Source organism: Capra hircus, chromosome 13, assembly GCF_001704415.2.
Source record: "Capra hircus breed San Clemente chromosome 13, ASM170441v1, whole genome shotgun sequence".
Lineage (NCBI taxonomy): Eukaryota > Metazoa > Chordata > Mammalia > Artiodactyla > Bovidae > Capra > Capra hircus.
In genome coordinates this window covers 79,388,217-79,405,769 of record NC_030820.1, presented here as the reverse complement: position 1 = coordinate 79,405,769, position 17,553 = coordinate 79,388,217, and the positions used below count along the sequence as shown (strand labels likewise).

Below are 17,553 nucleotides of genomic sequence, written 5' to 3'. Positions count from 1 at the left end.
AGTAACTCTTTAATCCAGTTTTCTGTTGATGAGTGAGGCTATGTTCCCTCCCTGTTGTCTGACCTGAGGCCAAACTATGGTGGAGCTAATGAAGACAATGGCGACCTCCTTCAAAAGGTCCCATGATGCACTGCTGCACTCTGCCCCCGACCCTGCAGCAGGCCCCCGCCGACCCACGCCTCCCCCGGAGACTCCTGGGCAATCCCGGGCAAGTCTGGGTCAGTCTCCTGTGGGGTCACTGCTCCTTTCTCCTGGGTCCGGGTGCACAAGGTTCTGTTGTGCCCTCCAAGAGTCTATTTCCCAGTGCTGTGTAAGTTCCGGCGGCTCTGTGGTGGGGTTAATGGTGACCTCCTCCAAGAGGGCTTATGCCGCACCCAGGTCTGCTGCCCAGAGCCCCTGCCCCTGTGGCAGGCCACTGCTGACCTGTTCCTCTGCAGCTGACACTCAGATGCAGTTCTGGCTCAGTCTCTGTGGGGTCCCTGGGTCCTGGTGTGCACAAGGTATGTTTGAGCCTTCTGAGTGTCTCTGGTGGAAATGGGGTTTGATTTTAAATGCAAATTCACCCCTCCTCCTGTCTTGCTGGGGCTTCTCCTTTGCCCTTGGGCATGGAGTAAATATTTACATTTTTTTAAACATTTGTTGCCCGATCATGCTACTGTTGCCCTGGCGGTATTCTAAGCTCAGTCGTGTCCGCCTCTTTGCGACCCCATGGACTGTAGCCCACCGGGCTTCTCTGTCCATGGGATTCTCCAGGCAAGAGTACTAGAGTGGGTTGCCATTTCCTTCTCCAGGGGATCTTCCCGACCCAGGGATCGAACCCGGGTCTCCTGCACTGCAGGCAGACGCTTTACCCTCTGAGCCACTAGGGAAGCCTTATATTCTAAGCATATATGGACTCCCAGGTGGCTCAGAGGGTAAAGTGTCTGCCTGCAATGCGGGAGACCCAGGTTCAATCCCTGGGTCAGGAAGATCCCCTGGAGGAGGAAATGGCAACCCTCTCCAGTACTCTTGCCTGGAAAAATCCATGGATGGAGGAGCCTGGTGGCCTACAGTCGATGGGGTGGCAAATAGTCAGACCTACTGAAGGACTTCGCTTTCACTTTCCTCTGGAAAGACCTTAGGGAAATAGGTACCATTACTATTTCCAGACTATAGATAACTGAGGCACAGAGAGTTGAGTCTCCCACACAGGTCACCCAACTGGTTACAGCGAAATAGCTCCAGGGTTTACATCACCTTGGAATAGTGTGTGTCCAGGATGGGCAGACTTAAGCACTGATTCGTAAGGCCCCTAAGCATATCGTGGTAAGAATTACCTGAAGCACTTGTGAAATACATGCAGATCACCAGGTCTTGCCTTAGGAAATTTGGGTGCAGTCGATCTGGATTGGAACTTTAGGATTTGTTCCTTAGCAAGCCCCCTTGGTGTTTCTCCTCTTCCGACAAAAATAAAAAATACTGCTCTCAACAAAAGGAATCTGCAGCAACAGAATTCTGTATGGCGTTTATCTGTCTGGACTTGGGGAGCTGGGGTAACACTGACTGGGAAAGGGCATGAGGCTGGAAATGTTCATCCAGGTGGGGATTCAGTTATCAACCGTTAAAAAAATAATCATCGCCCTATGCTGCGGTGCCTTTCTGGGTCATATAGACTAGGAGTGGGTGTAATGAAGGTGATGTACAGAGTGTACCAAGCGGGGGGTAAGGACTTCAGATAAGAGACAGAAAAGGTCTCCCCCACAAAGTGACCTTCCATTTGGCTAGTCTTGCAAAGACCAGGGGAAGGCAATCCAGGAAGCAGGAGGAGGAAACACAGAGCTGGGCGTGTCTGAGCAGGAGCAGTGAGGGGGGTCTGGCTGACCTGAGTATCTGGGGGAGAGCAGTGAGACTCGCAGTGGGACCAGTGGACGCATTGTGGCTGAGGGCTCCCGCGCCTGCCAGTGACCCAGGCTGGAACTGCCCCAGACGCAGCGGCCTCATTCACATACTGCTTGCTCAGATAGGCCAAGGAAGCCACTATCACATCCTTGGTTCGTGTCTTCTGAGATCATATTATTCTCAAGAAATTACACTGCTGATCTGACTGTTTAGCGTGGACTGCATCGCCAGCCACCAGCCAAGTTCTGTTAGAGCAGGAAGTAAATAGTCGGGATCGCCCTTGTACCTCCAGGGGCTAGCCCACTGCCTGGCACATGGCAAACGCTTCTAAGTAAATTGCTGCTCGAAGAATGAGCAAACCCTCAATGGAAACCGCAGGATAAGTCCATCAGTTATAGTCACCCTATTTACTGTGGGCCTACTATGTGCCGGGCACCAGGCCAAGTCACTGGGGATAGATGTATCAGCAAGGCAGAGGGGTTTTTACTATTCATTCCAGGTCATTGAGGACTTATTGAATGTAAGGGGCAAGGGAAGACAGGTAATAAACGAATAAATCTGTGTATCTGTCTGTAGAGATTGACTAGATAGATCGATCTGCAGATAGATGGATAGACTGGTAGATACAGAGATACTCCAGATTACCAGGTTAGATTTGATCAATTCTAAGATACAGCAGACCAGAAAGTAACAGGGGAGCCACTGGATGGAGGGTCGGCAGGATCAGAACGGGGGGCTAGCCAAGGGCCTCTCCATGGACGGCAATTGACCTGAGGGCGTTAGGCAGGGTGGCCGGTGGATACAGAGCGAACAGTGAGCACAGAAGCCTTGAGGCTGAAAAGAGCTCGGGGCTGACGCCTGAGGGGAGCAGGGAATGGCAGGTGAAGTCAGCCGAGCACGGGGTCAGATCGGGGGCAGCAGCGCCCACCGGTATCAGGAACCTCACCTTGCCACTTAGAATGCTGGTCCTCGGGCCTCCCCCCCCCGCCCCGCCCCGGACCCACCGAGTCAGAAACTCTGGGCTGGCCCCGCGGCCTCCATCCTAACAAGCTCTCCGGGGGTGGTGATGCACAGAAGAGTTGGCAGACCCCCGGAGCCAGGGGTCTTGCCCCAGCGACCGATCCCAGTTGCCACCCAAGCACGTGAGCACGGTCCTCTTTATTTCACTACTGGGCAGGGGTCCCGCCCAGCGCTCTGCGGATGCGCTCAGCCGGCATTCCCCACCCGCCAGGCCGGTGACCAACCCCCTCACCCCACCCCCACGCACCCACCCAACTGCTGCCTGGCTCGGGCCTCATCTGCAAACCCCTGGGGCGACCCGATTGCCCGGACTCGGCGGGGACCAGATGCCCAGAGCGGCAGGTGCAAAGGCGCCAGAGCCGGGGTGGGGAGGGGGGGGGTGCCAAACGCCCCGGCCCAGCCCTCCGGGGTGCGGGCAGGGCGCCGGCTGGTGCAGCCCGGGGGGTTGGGGGGGGGCGCGTCCCTCGCTGCCCGCGGCCGCCCCTCCGCTGTGCGCCGTCCGGACCCCGGGGAGACCCCGCGGCCCGGGCGCCGGGATTGGCCGGCTCCTTCCCCCGGGAGCCGCAGCCGCGAAGCCAGGTTGGTGCGGCCGGGCCGGGCCAGCGCCCTCTAGGCAGCGGAAGTGGCGCTCGCTGTACATCCGTCCTCCCCGCCTCGCGGAGTTGGGAGAAGGAAGGCTGGGGGGGTGGGTGGAAAAAATAGAAGGAAAAGTCCCTGCACCATGTAGACCCGCGCGCCCCGCGCCCTGGCACCCCGGCCGGCCGGGGACCACCCCCTCGCCCCCAGTCTGCGGCCATGAACGCGAGCAACGAGGGCGAGAGCTTCCCGGGCTCGGTGCAAAGTAAGTGCTTTTCCGGGCGCAGTGCGCGCTCCGGGGCCCGGGCCCAAGCACGCCTGCGACGCAGCGGGCAGGCCCGGGGCCCCGAAATCGGGGTGACGGCCCCGAGCCGGCGTCTCGGGGACCGCGGCGGGCGCGCCGGGCAGGAGGCGCCGGGGTGGGCCGGGGGCGCGCGCACCCGACCCGGCGCGAGGCGGGGGCGCTCGCCAGCCTCCGGAGAGCCCCCGGGCAGGGGGTGGCGGGGGAGGGCTGGCGGCTCCCACCGTCGCCCACCCTCTCGCGGCATTCCCCGCCCCCGGCGCAGCCTCAGGTGGATTTGGGGTAACCGCGGCCACGCTGATGGGAAAGCTTCTGTCTCGGTGGCCCCGAATCCTTGAAGTCTGGGGTTCGGAGGACTGCACGAGGTCTGGCTGGCTGGGCTTGCCGGCTTCCTGCAAAGCCTTGTCCACGTTCAAGGTGGAGATCTGAATGGGGAACGGGGCCGTGGGCGTTTTCTTTGAGTTTTGAGTTTGAGGTTCATTTTCATTATGATGACAGCCTTTTTCAAGCCCGTGGTTTCGCCTGGCTCGTTGTTTCCCTAAGTGTGGACCAGGGGCTGAGCGCGAACCAGCCACCTGGGAGCTCCAGCGCTTATTTTTTATAAAGGGGAAAAAAAAAAAAAAAAAAGCTCTCTGAGCCCCACCTACCAGGTGGTGGGGCCGGGATTGAGGGGAGGAGGATGGTCTTGCCCTGGGCGATTCGGAGGCCCAGGAAGTTTGAGAACCCCTGGCACTTGTTAGATGTTACTGTTAACGACTCGGAATATACTGGCTCCTAAACTTGTCTGTATGTTCCTTGCATAACTTGTGAAAAGCGCAGATTTCCCTAAACCTCAGTCCCCATTCACCCCACCTCCGCTGGGACTCTCTGAAGTGGGGCTCAGACGTGTCCGTGTTTAAACAACCCACCCCAGCCCTTATTCTGATGCCCAGACAGGTTTGGAGAACTTTGGAAGGATAAAGAGGCTTCTCAGGCAGCGCCAGTGGTAAAGAACCCGCCTCCCAGTGTCGGAGACGGAAGAGTCACAGGTTCGATCCCTGGCTTGGGGAGACACCCTGGAGAAGGGCACGGTAACCCACTCCAGTGTTCTTGCCTGGAGAATCCCATGGACAGAGGAGCCTGGCAGAGATAAAGAAATTCTTTTTGTTGATGATGCAAAAAAAAAAAAAGACCCAGTGTATTCTATTGGGTCTCAGTTCATTACAGATTTTCAGAAGGGATATTTTCAAATTCAACTAGAACACCTCAGTAATAACCCCATCAGGTGGTATGCTGGGGATCCCTGTGGTGGCCTTTTACAAGCACCATCTCATTTAATTCTCGTAACCATCTTACAAAGCAGAAACTTCACCCCATCTCCTCCCCGGTATCAGTCCTGCCGTTAAGGAATCTCAATGATGCGGTCACCAAGTCCCTTGGATTCCTTGTCTTCCTCTTAGCTTGGGCACCTCAGTAGCTACAGGAAGATAGTGAAGAGAAATGTCACGTCCTTCCATCCACTGATTTCAGTGTTTGCAAGATGGCTTATAAACCTACCTTGCTCAGTGCAGAGTATCTTTTCTTAGAAGTCAACCAAATTGTATTTCTGCACAGAGATGTCTTGGTTGTAACAGGACATTGAACATAATGCAAATATTTTATAATTTTTTTAAAATTAGGAAGCAAAGATGCCAACTGTTTATGCACAAAGGTGGTTTAAATACTATTTAGACTCAGGAAAAATTGGGAATAATATATAAACCTTACAGTTAGAAATTATGAGGCTTAAAAAATATGGAATACTGTATTGCTATTAAATAATTATATATATATAAAGAGATTTTAGTGATAGAGCATAATGCTTATACAGCAGTACTGGGGAAAAGGTTAATAATTTACAATGCACTATGATATAAACAATCTTTAATTGAACGAATGGAAGAAAATATTTTGTAATGTTCATGGTAGCCATAGGTGGAAAGACTGTAATTTCCCTCCTTGTTTCTTCTCTTCCAAGTTTTCTGTTATAAATATGAATTTCCTTGTAATAAGGCAAAGAAAACTTTTTAAATAAAAATTCAGTTTGTCTTATTAGTTGGAGACTTAGTCATTGTATTTCTTTATTTAACAAACATTTATATAGCAGTTTCTAATATAGTGCCAGGACTGTGGTAAGCACTTTGCAAGTGTTAAATACAGTATTAATTCTTGATATTATTACTATAGTGAAATAATGCCTCTGTCAGGAATTAATTTTGCTTACAAGTAACAAAAGTGAACTATACTGGCCTAATTAGAAGTCTGGAATTGATTGATTCTAGGGTTGATTTAGGGGATCAGTGAAGTAAACTTTTGTAGAGATCGTACTATTTACCTCATGTTACAACATGGCTGCAGAAGCACCTGGCCTCACATCTGAATTCAAGACTGAAGGGAGAGGTGAACAGTGCCAACCATGTCATCTCCTTTTTATCATGTCTTTCCCTGGAGCTCCTCCAGCACTGTGCTGGAGGGATTCCCAAGTATGTCATGAACCAAAATTATTCAGGCTAGTGGTTCTCACGATGGGGGAGAGGGTTGGAATAGTGGGAGCCTTGGCTCTCATAATGACTGAAAAGTACAATTACGTGTTACTTGAGATAGGAGATGGTCCTTTGAAGTGCAAGGCAGCCTTCTTGAAGTGCAGGGAAGAACCTTCTTGCATGAAATACCCCTAGTGTCCCCACAGGGAATAATCAGGAGCATTACTTGGGTGGGTATGTTGCTGCTGGGGCAGAACTGGGCTTCTGTGTGCGAGAAGAGGGGAGTGGAATAGATATTGGGCCAGCAACTAGCCACGTCTGCTATCATGCCCGTTTTTCTCACCGTGGTCTGGTTTGTGCTGTCATTTCAAACTGTCTGAAATTAACCTGTGACTCCCACTTTGTCCCATGGAGTTCCAGGTGGCACAACCGTGCTGGTGGAGCTGACTCCCGACATCCACATCTGTGGCATCTGCAAGCAGCACTTTAACAATTTGGACGCCTTTGTGGCTCACAAGCAGAGTGGCTGCCAGCTGACCGGCACGTCTGCGGCAGCGCCCAGCACGGTCCAGTTTGTATCGGAGGAAACGGTGCCTGCCACCCAGACTCAGACTGCCACTCGAACCATCACTTCAGAGACCCAGACGATCACAGGTATGGTTGAGGGGTGGGGTAGTCACTCAGAGTCGGCCTGGTTATGTCCCAGACGCCTCTTCAGATCCTGTTAAAAATATAGACAGCAGGGCCCACCCCCTAGGATTGCTGATTCATTTTTTTTAACAAGCTCCATGGGGAAGCTAGCTGCCTGGCCAGGACTGGGAACTGCTAGGTTAAAACATTAAGTGGTAGTAGTTATAAATTGTTGTCACGTGCTAAACAAAACTAACAGACAAAAACCAGGTTTTTAAAACAAAACCAAAAAAAAAAAGCTATATACTAAGGAAAAAATACTTGCAAGAAATGGTAAAAAAGGAAAAAGTAGTTATTTGGGGGTGGTGGAAATATGTGTGTGATTCCTGAATTTGCATTATTTGTGTAAAGGACAAAAAAAATGTTTAAGAAACTTTTAAAATCTATAAACAAGTATTGATGACTCCCCTTCCCTGTGCCGCCAATTGGAAAAACAGAAAAGGTCATCCTAGTTCTTGGTCACGTCCAAAAGAAACCGCAGATGGATCCAAAAGTTAAATGTGCACATAAATGAAGCTGTCAAAGTTGTAGAGTAAAAACTATACACGTGCGAAAGAAAAAAAGTGAAGGTGAAGTCGCTCAGTCGTGTCCGACTCTGTGACCCCATGGACTGTGGCCCACCAGGTTCCTCCGTCCATGGGATTCTCCAGGCAAGAGTACCGGAGTGGGTTGCCATTGCCTTCTCCCGGGGATCTTCCCCACCCAGGGATTGAACCCAGGTCTCCCACATTGTAGGCAGATGTTTTACCGTCTCAGCCACCAGGGAAGTCCACACATGCAGAGGGACCCGAACACTCACATACCCCTATGCTTATTCCGTTATAATCTGCCTTAAGGGACAAGACAGATAACTTTAGTAAGTCACCCATTTATGAGATGGTTGGTAAACACACTGTTTCATCCTGTGGGAAAATAGAGGATGTATTTGTTGGCAAAAGGCATTAAAAGTTTTAAATCAAAAAATATATTAATACTGTGCCTTCCAAAGAAGGCAGGTTATAGGATTGCTCCCCCAAAAGAAAAAGAATTGTTATGTGGTGGCAAATAAAATTACCATTTTTCCAAAGTAAAAACAATGTATATAAAAAGCCTAAAGACAACTGGGAAAAGAAAATGCAGTACATGTGACTGAGGCCTAATATCCTTCATATATTTAAAAAAAAAAAAAACAACTCCTAAAAACCAATAAAAGGACTGGATGGAAAAGTCAGCAAAGAGCAGCAGTTGCTATTCAAGAGCCAGTAAATATACAAGGATGTGCCCTTGACTCATTATCCCTCAGTAATAAAGAAATGCAAATCAAATACTGCTTTCCTTTCCTTTCTGGAGATATCCATTCAAAGCCGGGCAATCTTGTGATATCTTTCAAACTTTAATTTTTACGTGTAAAATATTTCAAATTTTAAAATGTATACATTTACCCAGTATGTGCACTTCTGGGTATTTATCCTATAAAACTTGACAAGTGAAAATGCACAAGGGTGTTTACTGATATACTGTAAAGAAAATGGAACTTTTGTAATGTATATGTCAGGAGGAGATTAGATAAATAAATGCCACAATGGATAATGAATAATCTAACAGTTAGATGAATAAATTCAGACAGTGGAATGTGACTTAGCTCTGAAAAGGAAGCTAGATCTGTGTGCCCACATAGAGTCTCAAGGTAAATATAAACAGGCATATATATGCATACGTATTATATTGAAGGAAAGCTTCTAGAACAGGCATGAGGCAAGTAATGTTAATGAAAGAGGTCAGCTCTGCAGAAGGCATTAGGAGATGGTGGGGACTCTGGTGAAGTAGAGAAAGTTGCTCTTTGGATTCAATCAGTTAGATATTTGTGTTTTTCTGAGAAACTGAAAAATGTAAAATTTCCCAAATTTTAAAAGTTTGTTAGGAAACTTCCCTGTCAATTCAATGGTTAAGACGGTCCTTTCACTGCAGGGAGTACAGGTTCGATCCCCAGTCAGGTAACTAAGATCCCACATGTCAGGCGACGAGGGGAAAAAAAAAACTTTGTTGGTCAAACAAAATACATCTGTAAGCTTGACCGAGCCCATGTGCAACTTCTGACTTGTTTTCAGTGTAGTGCAAACAGTTAATTTGGAGCTAAGATGGGGAGAACCTCCGAAGGGTACCAACTTTTACCTTTTCATTTGAACATTGATGTTGTGCCTGAATTTTTTGGCAGCGGGCAAGTTTGTGGTCATTTCCTTAATGCATCCAAAATAATGTTTCTGCTGAAATTTGTTAAGCATTAAAATATAATTGATCACCTCACAGACTTTCATCAGGTTACCTTGAGGTCTTCCCACGTTCTCCCAAGTTGCTCTTAATCTCATCTTAGAGGAAATCACCGAGAAAATGTTCAGACTGAAACCCACCTTAGAGATGGGCCTGATGCCACCTTCTCATCTTACAGCTGGACAAAGGGAAGCTGCGAGTGGAGATGAGAGATGGTCAGGATCCCAGCACCGGTTCCAGACAGTCCTGGGACTTACGTCCCTTGGCCCTGGCCCTCGTGGTCTTCTCCCTGAAGATTGAGTGTCGGGTTCTCTGTTTTGAGAAACAAGCTCCCAGTCACCCCGCACCCCGGTGTGAAGCCTGGGACCCGAGGCCCCAGCGCAGGGAGGCCTCAAGACCCTTCATTTGTGGCCATTGCCTCTCTCTTGGCTCTGAGCCTCCCCTGCTGCCGTCCCCCCTGCCTTTCTCGCCTTTACCTGGCTGACACCAGCCCACCCTCAAAAGCTAAGGTTCAGGACCATCTGCACACAGGACCTGGCTGCATCTCAGGACACACCGCTCCCCTCTGACTCACAGTAGCCGTGATGACGTCCTTTCTGTTTCCCGAGCGGGCCACTCTTCCTTGAGCCCCGGGGCGTTTGTATGTGTTGCCCCGCTGCCTGGAGCTGACTTAATGCTGGTGTGTGCGTCCGAGCTGGGCTTAACTGCCTCACCCCAGAGAGCCCCGCTCTGAGACCACACACGCTGGCACTGTTCTCTCAGATCAGGTCCCCGTAATTAAAGGATCTTTTGCAGAACAAACTTAGGGCCTGTCCCACTGCTGAACCGTAAGCGCCACGAGGTCAGGGGCTGCATTTGACCCGCAGCATCATATTCCTGGCACTGGTTCAGTGTGGGGTACTCACAGGGGCCCACGTCTCACGTCATTGATGAAGCTGACCGCACACCATACAACCACCCCTTCCTCCGTCCTAGTTCTCGGCTCGGAGACCTCCCCCCTGCCTCCTGGCATCTCCACGGCCCCGCCGTCGTTGACAGTAGCTGTGCCTCAGCTTTCCCAACCACCCCATACGCCCAGGCGCCCACTGCACAAGGGTTCCCCGCCGCACAGAGCTGACGGGGGCACCATGCGCCGGAGACAGGCTGCTGGGCCTTTATCCCAGTCAGCAACCCTGGGCTGTGGGCATGTCGCTCACTCAGATTCCTCGTCTGTAGAAAGGGATTGTTAAAAAGGGGCCCTAATACTAGCAGGTGTGCCTCCCAGGTGCCTGAGGGGTAAAGAACCCGCCTGCAGGTTCAGTCCCTGGGTTGGGAAGGTCCCCTGAAGAAGAAAATGGCCACCCACTGCAGCATTCTTGCCTGGAACATCCCATGGACAGAGGGGCCTGGCAGGCTATGCAAAGAGCTGGACGTGACTTCATGAGTAAACAACAAGTACTATTAGGTTGTAGAATTAGGTGCCTAATAGGATTGGGTTATTGTGAGACTCTGCAATAATCCAAATAAAGGACCTATGACAGTCACTGGACTCAGTAAACGACCGCTTTTATTAACATGAAGGCCTTCCCTGGGGCTCAGCTGGTAAAGAATCTGCCCGCAATGCGGGAGACCTGGGTTTGATCCCTGGGTTGGGCAGATCCCCTGGAGAAGGGAAACGCTACCCATTCCAGTATTCTGGCCTGGAGAATTCCACGGACTGTGGAACCTTGGGTTGCAAAGAGTCGGACACGACTGAGCGATTTTCACTTTATCGACATAAATGACTGAGCGACTTTCCCTTTCTTAACATCAGGATGCATGCCCAGGTGAGACTGGCAGGGCGCTGAGTCTCTGCCCGACCCAGCTGCTCTCCCAGCGTGTGCCTGCAGCTCTGCTCCCAAACAAGCAGCATCTTGCTTCCCCCCCACTTTCTTTTGCACTGTTTATTTTGGTTTGCTGGGTCCAGCTTCCCCAAAGTTTGGGCTTCGGTGTTGCGGCAGCGGCAGTTTGGACCAGGGTCCCTTGGGATCTCGTTAAAGCTGCTGGTGCCAGGGCTGCGCCTCTGAATCTGCCTGGCTGAGGCTCAGGTATCTGCAGTGTTAGCAAGCTCCCCAGGGGATTCCAGGCCTCGACCCCCACCCTGGCAGACTCCTCTCTGCCCACACCCAGACCTTGTCCAGGGCTATTGGTGCCTCTTCAGTCCTTGATTAAAACAGACCCCCCACCCCCGCTCCTGCTCAGTCGCTTCAGTCTTTGTGACCCCATGGACTGTAGCCCACCAGGCTCCTCTGTCCATGGGATTTTTCAGGCAAGAATACTGGAGTGGGTTGCCATGTTGGATATAAAGTAAAATTTATTCTCTGCCCGCTAGCTTTGAAAGCTGCCTATCATTTGGCATTTGATTTGAGAACTTTTCTATAAAAGCAGTAAAATTAGATCTTGACGCTGGTGAAAAAAACTAGCATCCTATATGCATTTTCTAAGTTCCCCGCTTGAAGTTATGGGGCTTGGGGTCAGGCCCCTGTGTTAAAGTCTTGCCTGCAGAGGGCCTTAGGAGCTGTGTGAGTGATGCAAGTTATCAGAGCTTGCGTTGTCTCCTTTTTAAAGTGGGGACAGAAATACATAGAAAGGCCATGGAACTTGGTTGTGGAGAGAGTCTAGGTTCCTGAGTCAGACTGCCTGGGTTCAGAGCCCAGCTACGTCACTTCCCATCCAGGTAACCTCAGGCAGGTGACTTAGGGTCTCGGGGTCTCCACTTGCCCAGCTGTAAAATAGGAGAGTAATGATAGTACTCACCTCAGAGGGTCGCTGCCAGGGGCTCCTACATGGCAGACACTCAAGCTGTCAGGGTTAGTTCTCATTACTTACTTACTGAATCAGGGACTGCAGAAATTAAATGAAACAGCTCATGGAACATTTTACGCAGGCCCTGACTCATGGCAAGCCTCCAGACAGTACTAGTTGAATTATCACTGACTTTTCCCACCTCTTCTGGTTCGTTCCGACTTTTTCAGGACCCAGGTTAAAAGTCACCTACACCTAGAAGCTAGCCGTGATTTCTCCCTCCCCTCCTCACCCCGAAGGCTAGGTTCCTCACCACTTCCTCAGCTAGCCCTTATCACAGTTGCCATCAGTTTGTTTGGTAACAAGCAGTCTTTAGCCAGAGCAGTGAATTCAGATGCTCCTGGGAGCAGGCAGGGGCAGTAAATACAGCAGCAGATGGGCTGTGAGGGGGAGTGGGCAGGCGCTGGACGACCAGCAGAGGAGAGCCAGGGGGCATCGTCAGCCGGCCTTGGAGTCCCGGGGAGCTGGGTTAACTCCCCGGGGCGGGCTGTGCTGTTCCCCTGCTGAACAGAGTCACAGAACGTCCACATGGGACAGGGCAGCTCTGACTGTGCTGGGGCAGGCTGGAAACAACTCCTCTGTCATCATGCCTGAGCCTCAGAACCCCCGCTGGCCTGCTGCTTTATCGATTTTATCTGCTGCTCTAGCCTTCTCTGCAGCTGAGCACTAGTCGCTAAGATATCAAGTCATAGGATTGTCCCCACTTCCTGGCAGCCTCCAATGCAGGCTTCCTTGAAGCCTCCTCGCAGAATCATCTAACATGAGCCCCAAACATCTAAAACTCTACATGCTTCCAGGCACCCTCTTATGAGACCCTCCACAGCCCCCATGGGGTGAGGATTCCCTTACTGGACGGAGTAATCAGTTTATTCAACTACAGGTGTATCCCTAGTGGTCTTTGGCCAGAGGTCATTGACGTGGGGAAGACCCAGGCCACCTAACTGATTTTGAAAGCCTAAAAAACAGAATTATCTGAAGGCTCAATTTGGCCTGTAGGCCTCCAAGTAGTGGGTTGTTTTCTTAACTTTAAATGACCCTTATTCTGTATTTGCAAAGCAACTAATTAGTAGGAAGCAAGGTAGTGGTTTAACTTCCAGTTCACTAGACTATAATCTCCCTGGTTTAGTCATTAAGTCGTGTCCGACTCTTCTAACCCCATGGACTGTAGCCCACCAGGCTCCTCTGTCTGTGGGATTTCCCAGCCAAGAATACTGGAGTGGGTTGCCATTTCCTTCTCCAGGGGATCTTCCCGACCCAGGAATTGAACTCAGGTCTCCTGCACTGCAGGCAGGCTCTTTACTGACTGAGCTATGAGGGAAGCCCATAACCTCCCTGGAGCAGGGACTAATCAGTCTTGCTTTCCGGCCGCCCAGCCCCAGGCCTGGCACATCCTAGGCGCTCAGTAAAAGTTACAAGTAAATGCAGAAGGGGGTGGAGTTCCGGTTAAACTCGTTCAAGTCCGTGATGTTCATGGCGTGGCGCCGGCTCCATCATGAGGGCCCAGTGAGGGCGGCTCTGGGACTGGGGGGTGCCAGATGCTGGAGCCAAGATAATGGAGATGCTTCCCTTGGAGGAGTCCAAGCTCGTCCGGGAGCGGAGGAGAACTTAGTTGTAAGACATAGAAGCCCAGCCGTGTGTGACCAGCACCCCCTCGTGCAGAGAGTTCATAGAGTAGGTTGGTCTCCACGGGGAAAGCCACGGGGAAAAATGATGAGTGAGATCACACGCATGATAGACCTTGAGAATCTCACCTGCCTTTGGGAGGAAGACAGCAGGAGGGGGGTGTTTCCTCCCGCAGGTCTGGAGGTGGAGAAGCTGGTCCCTGCTGCTGAAGGGGAGATCTGACCACAGTGGCTGGTATGGAGTAGCAGCCCCTGCTTTGATCTGGCCTTTATTCTGGAGGAGCTAGGGAGCCACTGAAGGCTGTTGAGTGTGTGAGCAATTTAGTAAAACAAACGAGGTAGTGAGTTGCCAGGAGAATCTGGCAATAATAATAGTAATAGCTAATTCTTGTGTGAGTGTTAGTCGCTCAGTCGTGTCTGACTCTTTGCGACCCCAGGGGAGCCCACCAGGCTCCTCTGTCCTTGAGATTTCCCAGGCAGGAGTGCTGGAGTGGGCGGCCATTTCCTCCTCCAGAGCGTCTTCCCCACACCAGGGATGGGACCCACGTCTCCTGCACGGGCAGGCGGCTTCTTTACTGCTCTGCCCGCGGGGAAGCCCAGCTAATTCTTGCGTGCTCCTTATTGTGCCAAGCAGTTTTCTCAATATGTGAAGTAGGTTTTCACAACTTCAGTTGTTAATGAGTTTAACGTTGAATTTAAAAAAATTAAATTTTTGCAACATATATCAGCTACTAATAATTATTATCCCTGTTTAACCCATAATGAACTAAAGCACAGAGGCGTTAAATAACTTGATCGAGGTGACAGAGCCAGAAAGGGGCTTGAAGCCAGACCTGGGGCTGGAAGCCAAGCTCTCAGGCTGCAGAAGCTGTGCATCCGACCGCCCCTCAGCACCCTTGGTAAAGTCCTCATTGCAGCCTTTCTCAAAAGAACCCCCTGGAGCTTCAGTAAGATGGAGATCCCCAGCCCCCTCCCTTAACAATCCCATCTGGGTAGTTCTGAGCAGGGTCCTGGGAGTCTGGGCCAGCCAGCGAGGGCTTGGGTTAGTTCAGATGCTTTCGGTTGCTCTTACTAACACTAAGCTACAAGAGGGCTGGACTGTGAGACACTGCCTATCTCAGGATAAGAGCTGGCAGGGCAGACCCAGGGTTTGCGTCTTGCTCTCCCAGGCAGTAATCCTCCTCATGGCCACAAGGTGGCTGCTTTCCTCCTCAAGTCTTCACTCAGCCCTGCTCAGGGATGGGGAAAGGGACCTTCTCTTTAACAGAGAGGAAACGCTTCCCTAGGAATCCCAGATGCCACTGGCTAGGATGGGTAACAGGCTCAGTTCCACTGTCTTGGTGTAGCCAGGCCAGCAAGGGGTCACAGAGAAGGGGCTTAGCAGTGGAATCCAGCCCCAAAGCCCTTCTGGTCAGCCACTCCTGCCAACACCCTCCTGGAATAGTCCAGAGCAGAACTTCTGAAAGCTGGTATGCAAAAGAACGGAAAACGTGAGTAAAATACAGCTGTAAACACACCCAGACTGTACCCAGACCTTGCATCAGAATCTCTGCTTCCTGATCAGTTTTGAGAAGCCCTGGGCTGGGAGAAAGGCAGGAAAGAATGGAACTCTATCGGTGGCAATATCTGGCACATGGGTGCTTCTTTTTTCAAAATAGATGTCCACAGCAAACCGCAGTGTCTTTGTTCCAGTTCGTAACCACAGGGCAAGTGGGTCTGATCAGTCCAGCTTCTGTGCCCGTGTCTGCCCCCAGACCAGCCAGCTGCCGCAGAGAGAGGGGCAGGGTCAGGAATCAGAGGCTGGCATTGGGCTCAGCCATTGGAACTGGGACTGTTGGGCCGACCTGAGGATCAGGTGTGGATCCCATGAGGGGAAAACCCTTTAGAAGAGCATGAGATGACCTTTCCTTACAGAAGTCCTTACAGAATTCTCCCAGGAGGTGAATGCTGAGTTTGCACTCGAATCAAGTCCCCTAAATGTGAGCTGTAAGCATGGGCAATATGGGGAAAAACAAACAGATTTAAATATGTGGCAATGAAGGAATAGCCTTAATTTGTAAAGATCATTTACAAGTCATGAGGAAAAAGTAAAAGTTTAATAGAAAAAAAAAAAGCGCTAATAGCCTGAACAGGCAGTTCATAAAGAAGGTATGTGAATGAATAAAATATAGTGAAAAGGGATTTTTTTTACCAATTAGGAAAGAAATGCAGATCACACTAAAATGATCTCATATTGTCCTGTCAAGGTGAAGGGGAGAATATATGTTGATTTAGATTTTCCTAAAGGATCTTATAGTTATGGGTCACCAAGCCATAAAATGACCATTCCATTTTGACCCGGTTCTCCAGCTTACAGGAAGGTATGCAGAGAAACTAACAAGATAAGTTAAAATTTTTGGATAGGTGTTATTTATAAAGGTAAACCCCTAGAAACCAACTCAATGCCCAGAAAAAGAGGAAAGGGTTAATTTAGCTGGGACAGCCCGGATGGTGGCGTGTTATGTAGCCAGAAGAAATTGTGTTTTGGGTAAGCTGGTAACGTGGCAGAATGCTTTCACAGAGCAAAATTGTTTAATCGTTTAATAAAAAAGAAAAGAATACAAAACGATTTAAGCCATGATCTTAGTTCTGTATTTTTAAACTCTGTGTAAAAAGAACACGTTGGCCATCTGACCAACAGGTGTACTTTGAGCCCCTGTGCTGTGCCAGGTTCCACGCGCGGTTCTAGCAAACAGTGATGGAGAGAAATACATGTCCTCACTGGGCTCATCCAACCGAAGGGCGGAGAGGAAGGGCCTCAGATGCTTTGCCACATAACTAATTACAGCAGAGAGGAGTGCTTCAGAGGAGAAGTGCCGGATTCAGCGAGCACACCCTGCAGGGGCACGCTGCCACAGCTGGGCAGCGTTGGTCAGGTTTTCTCCACGCCTTTCCGTGCTCCCGGGATTTTCTAGTCGCTTTTTCTTTTGTTTTGACAATATAATACACTTTTAATTTTAAAAAAGAGAAAAGGATTAAAACTGGAGTTTTTAAGTTGAAGACGAGAAAGGAGAAGCAAAGGGCCTTGGGAGACGTGGACGACTTCAGATGTTTGAAGAGCAGTTTCGTGGGAAGAGCTGCAGCCGGCCCCTGTGAGCTCAGTGGGTCTAAGACATCCAATGGGTCCTAAGCTCAGAAGGCGGTTTTGGTTCCCTATGGAATTCACGTGACAGTCTTTTTAAGCAACATCATGGGTGAATAACTGAACACCCGAGGTGCTCCTGCTACAAACCGAGACTGCGCCTAACAAGCTGCGTGTCTCAGACGTGCGGCTGGGTACGCTGGCAAGCCAGGGAGAGCCAGAGAGTCCAGCGAAACCGAGAGCAGGTGTGAGTGTGAGCTGCTGGGGGTGGAGGGGGAGGCGTGGGGGCTGATCCAGAAACACTGGACCTGATTGTTAGAGCCGTACCCACGGGGGAGACGAGGCCTTGAACTCTTGCAGAAAGTTAAAAGTGAGACACCCGCATCCCACCCACACCCCCAGAAAGCAGCAGCTCATGCTACAGATCACCCCAGAGGAAAGAAGGGTTGAGAACATTCTTCCCTGGGGGTAAGTCACATCTCTGCTAGAAGCGCTTCCCCAGCTCAGCAGATCTGGGTGCTTGGGGTTATCCCTGCTGCCTTCACATATGCTGAACACTCAAATTCCACTATTTATGCCAAATCTGAAGACAGACACGGGACCGCCCCCCACAAATGACCCCTCCAGTTGGGTGCCTCCCCTGAGGACGCCAAAAGCTCGCGCGGCAAAGGCCAAAATAGACCAGCAGGACTGCGTCGATTTCTGTGCGCCTAAGGAGACAGCCAGCGGGATGTGAAGACAGCTTCCTGGGTGGGGGGAAGTGTTTGCAAACCG

General features: G+C 50.6%; 1 protein-coding gene across 3 annotated transcripts in view; it reads left to right on the top strand.

The window, feature by feature from the left end:
• The window catches only part of ZFP64 (ZFP64 zinc finger protein), a 75,753-nt gene continuing 61,728 nt past the window's right edge, over positions 3,529-17,553 (top strand). Inside the window, exons 1-2 of one of the 3 annotated variants that reach the window (XM_018058047.1) lie at positions 3,529-3,739; positions 6,691-6,930. In XM_018058047.1, coding sequence (XP_017913536.1) covers positions 3,694-3,739; positions 6,691-6,930 — 286 coding nt within the window. In that variant the 5' untranslated portion in view covers positions 3,529-3,693. The remainder of the gene's footprint in view (positions 3,740-6,690; positions 6,931-17,553) is intronic. The other 2 variants (XM_018058046.1, XM_018058045.1) reach the window with 2 other exon arrangements.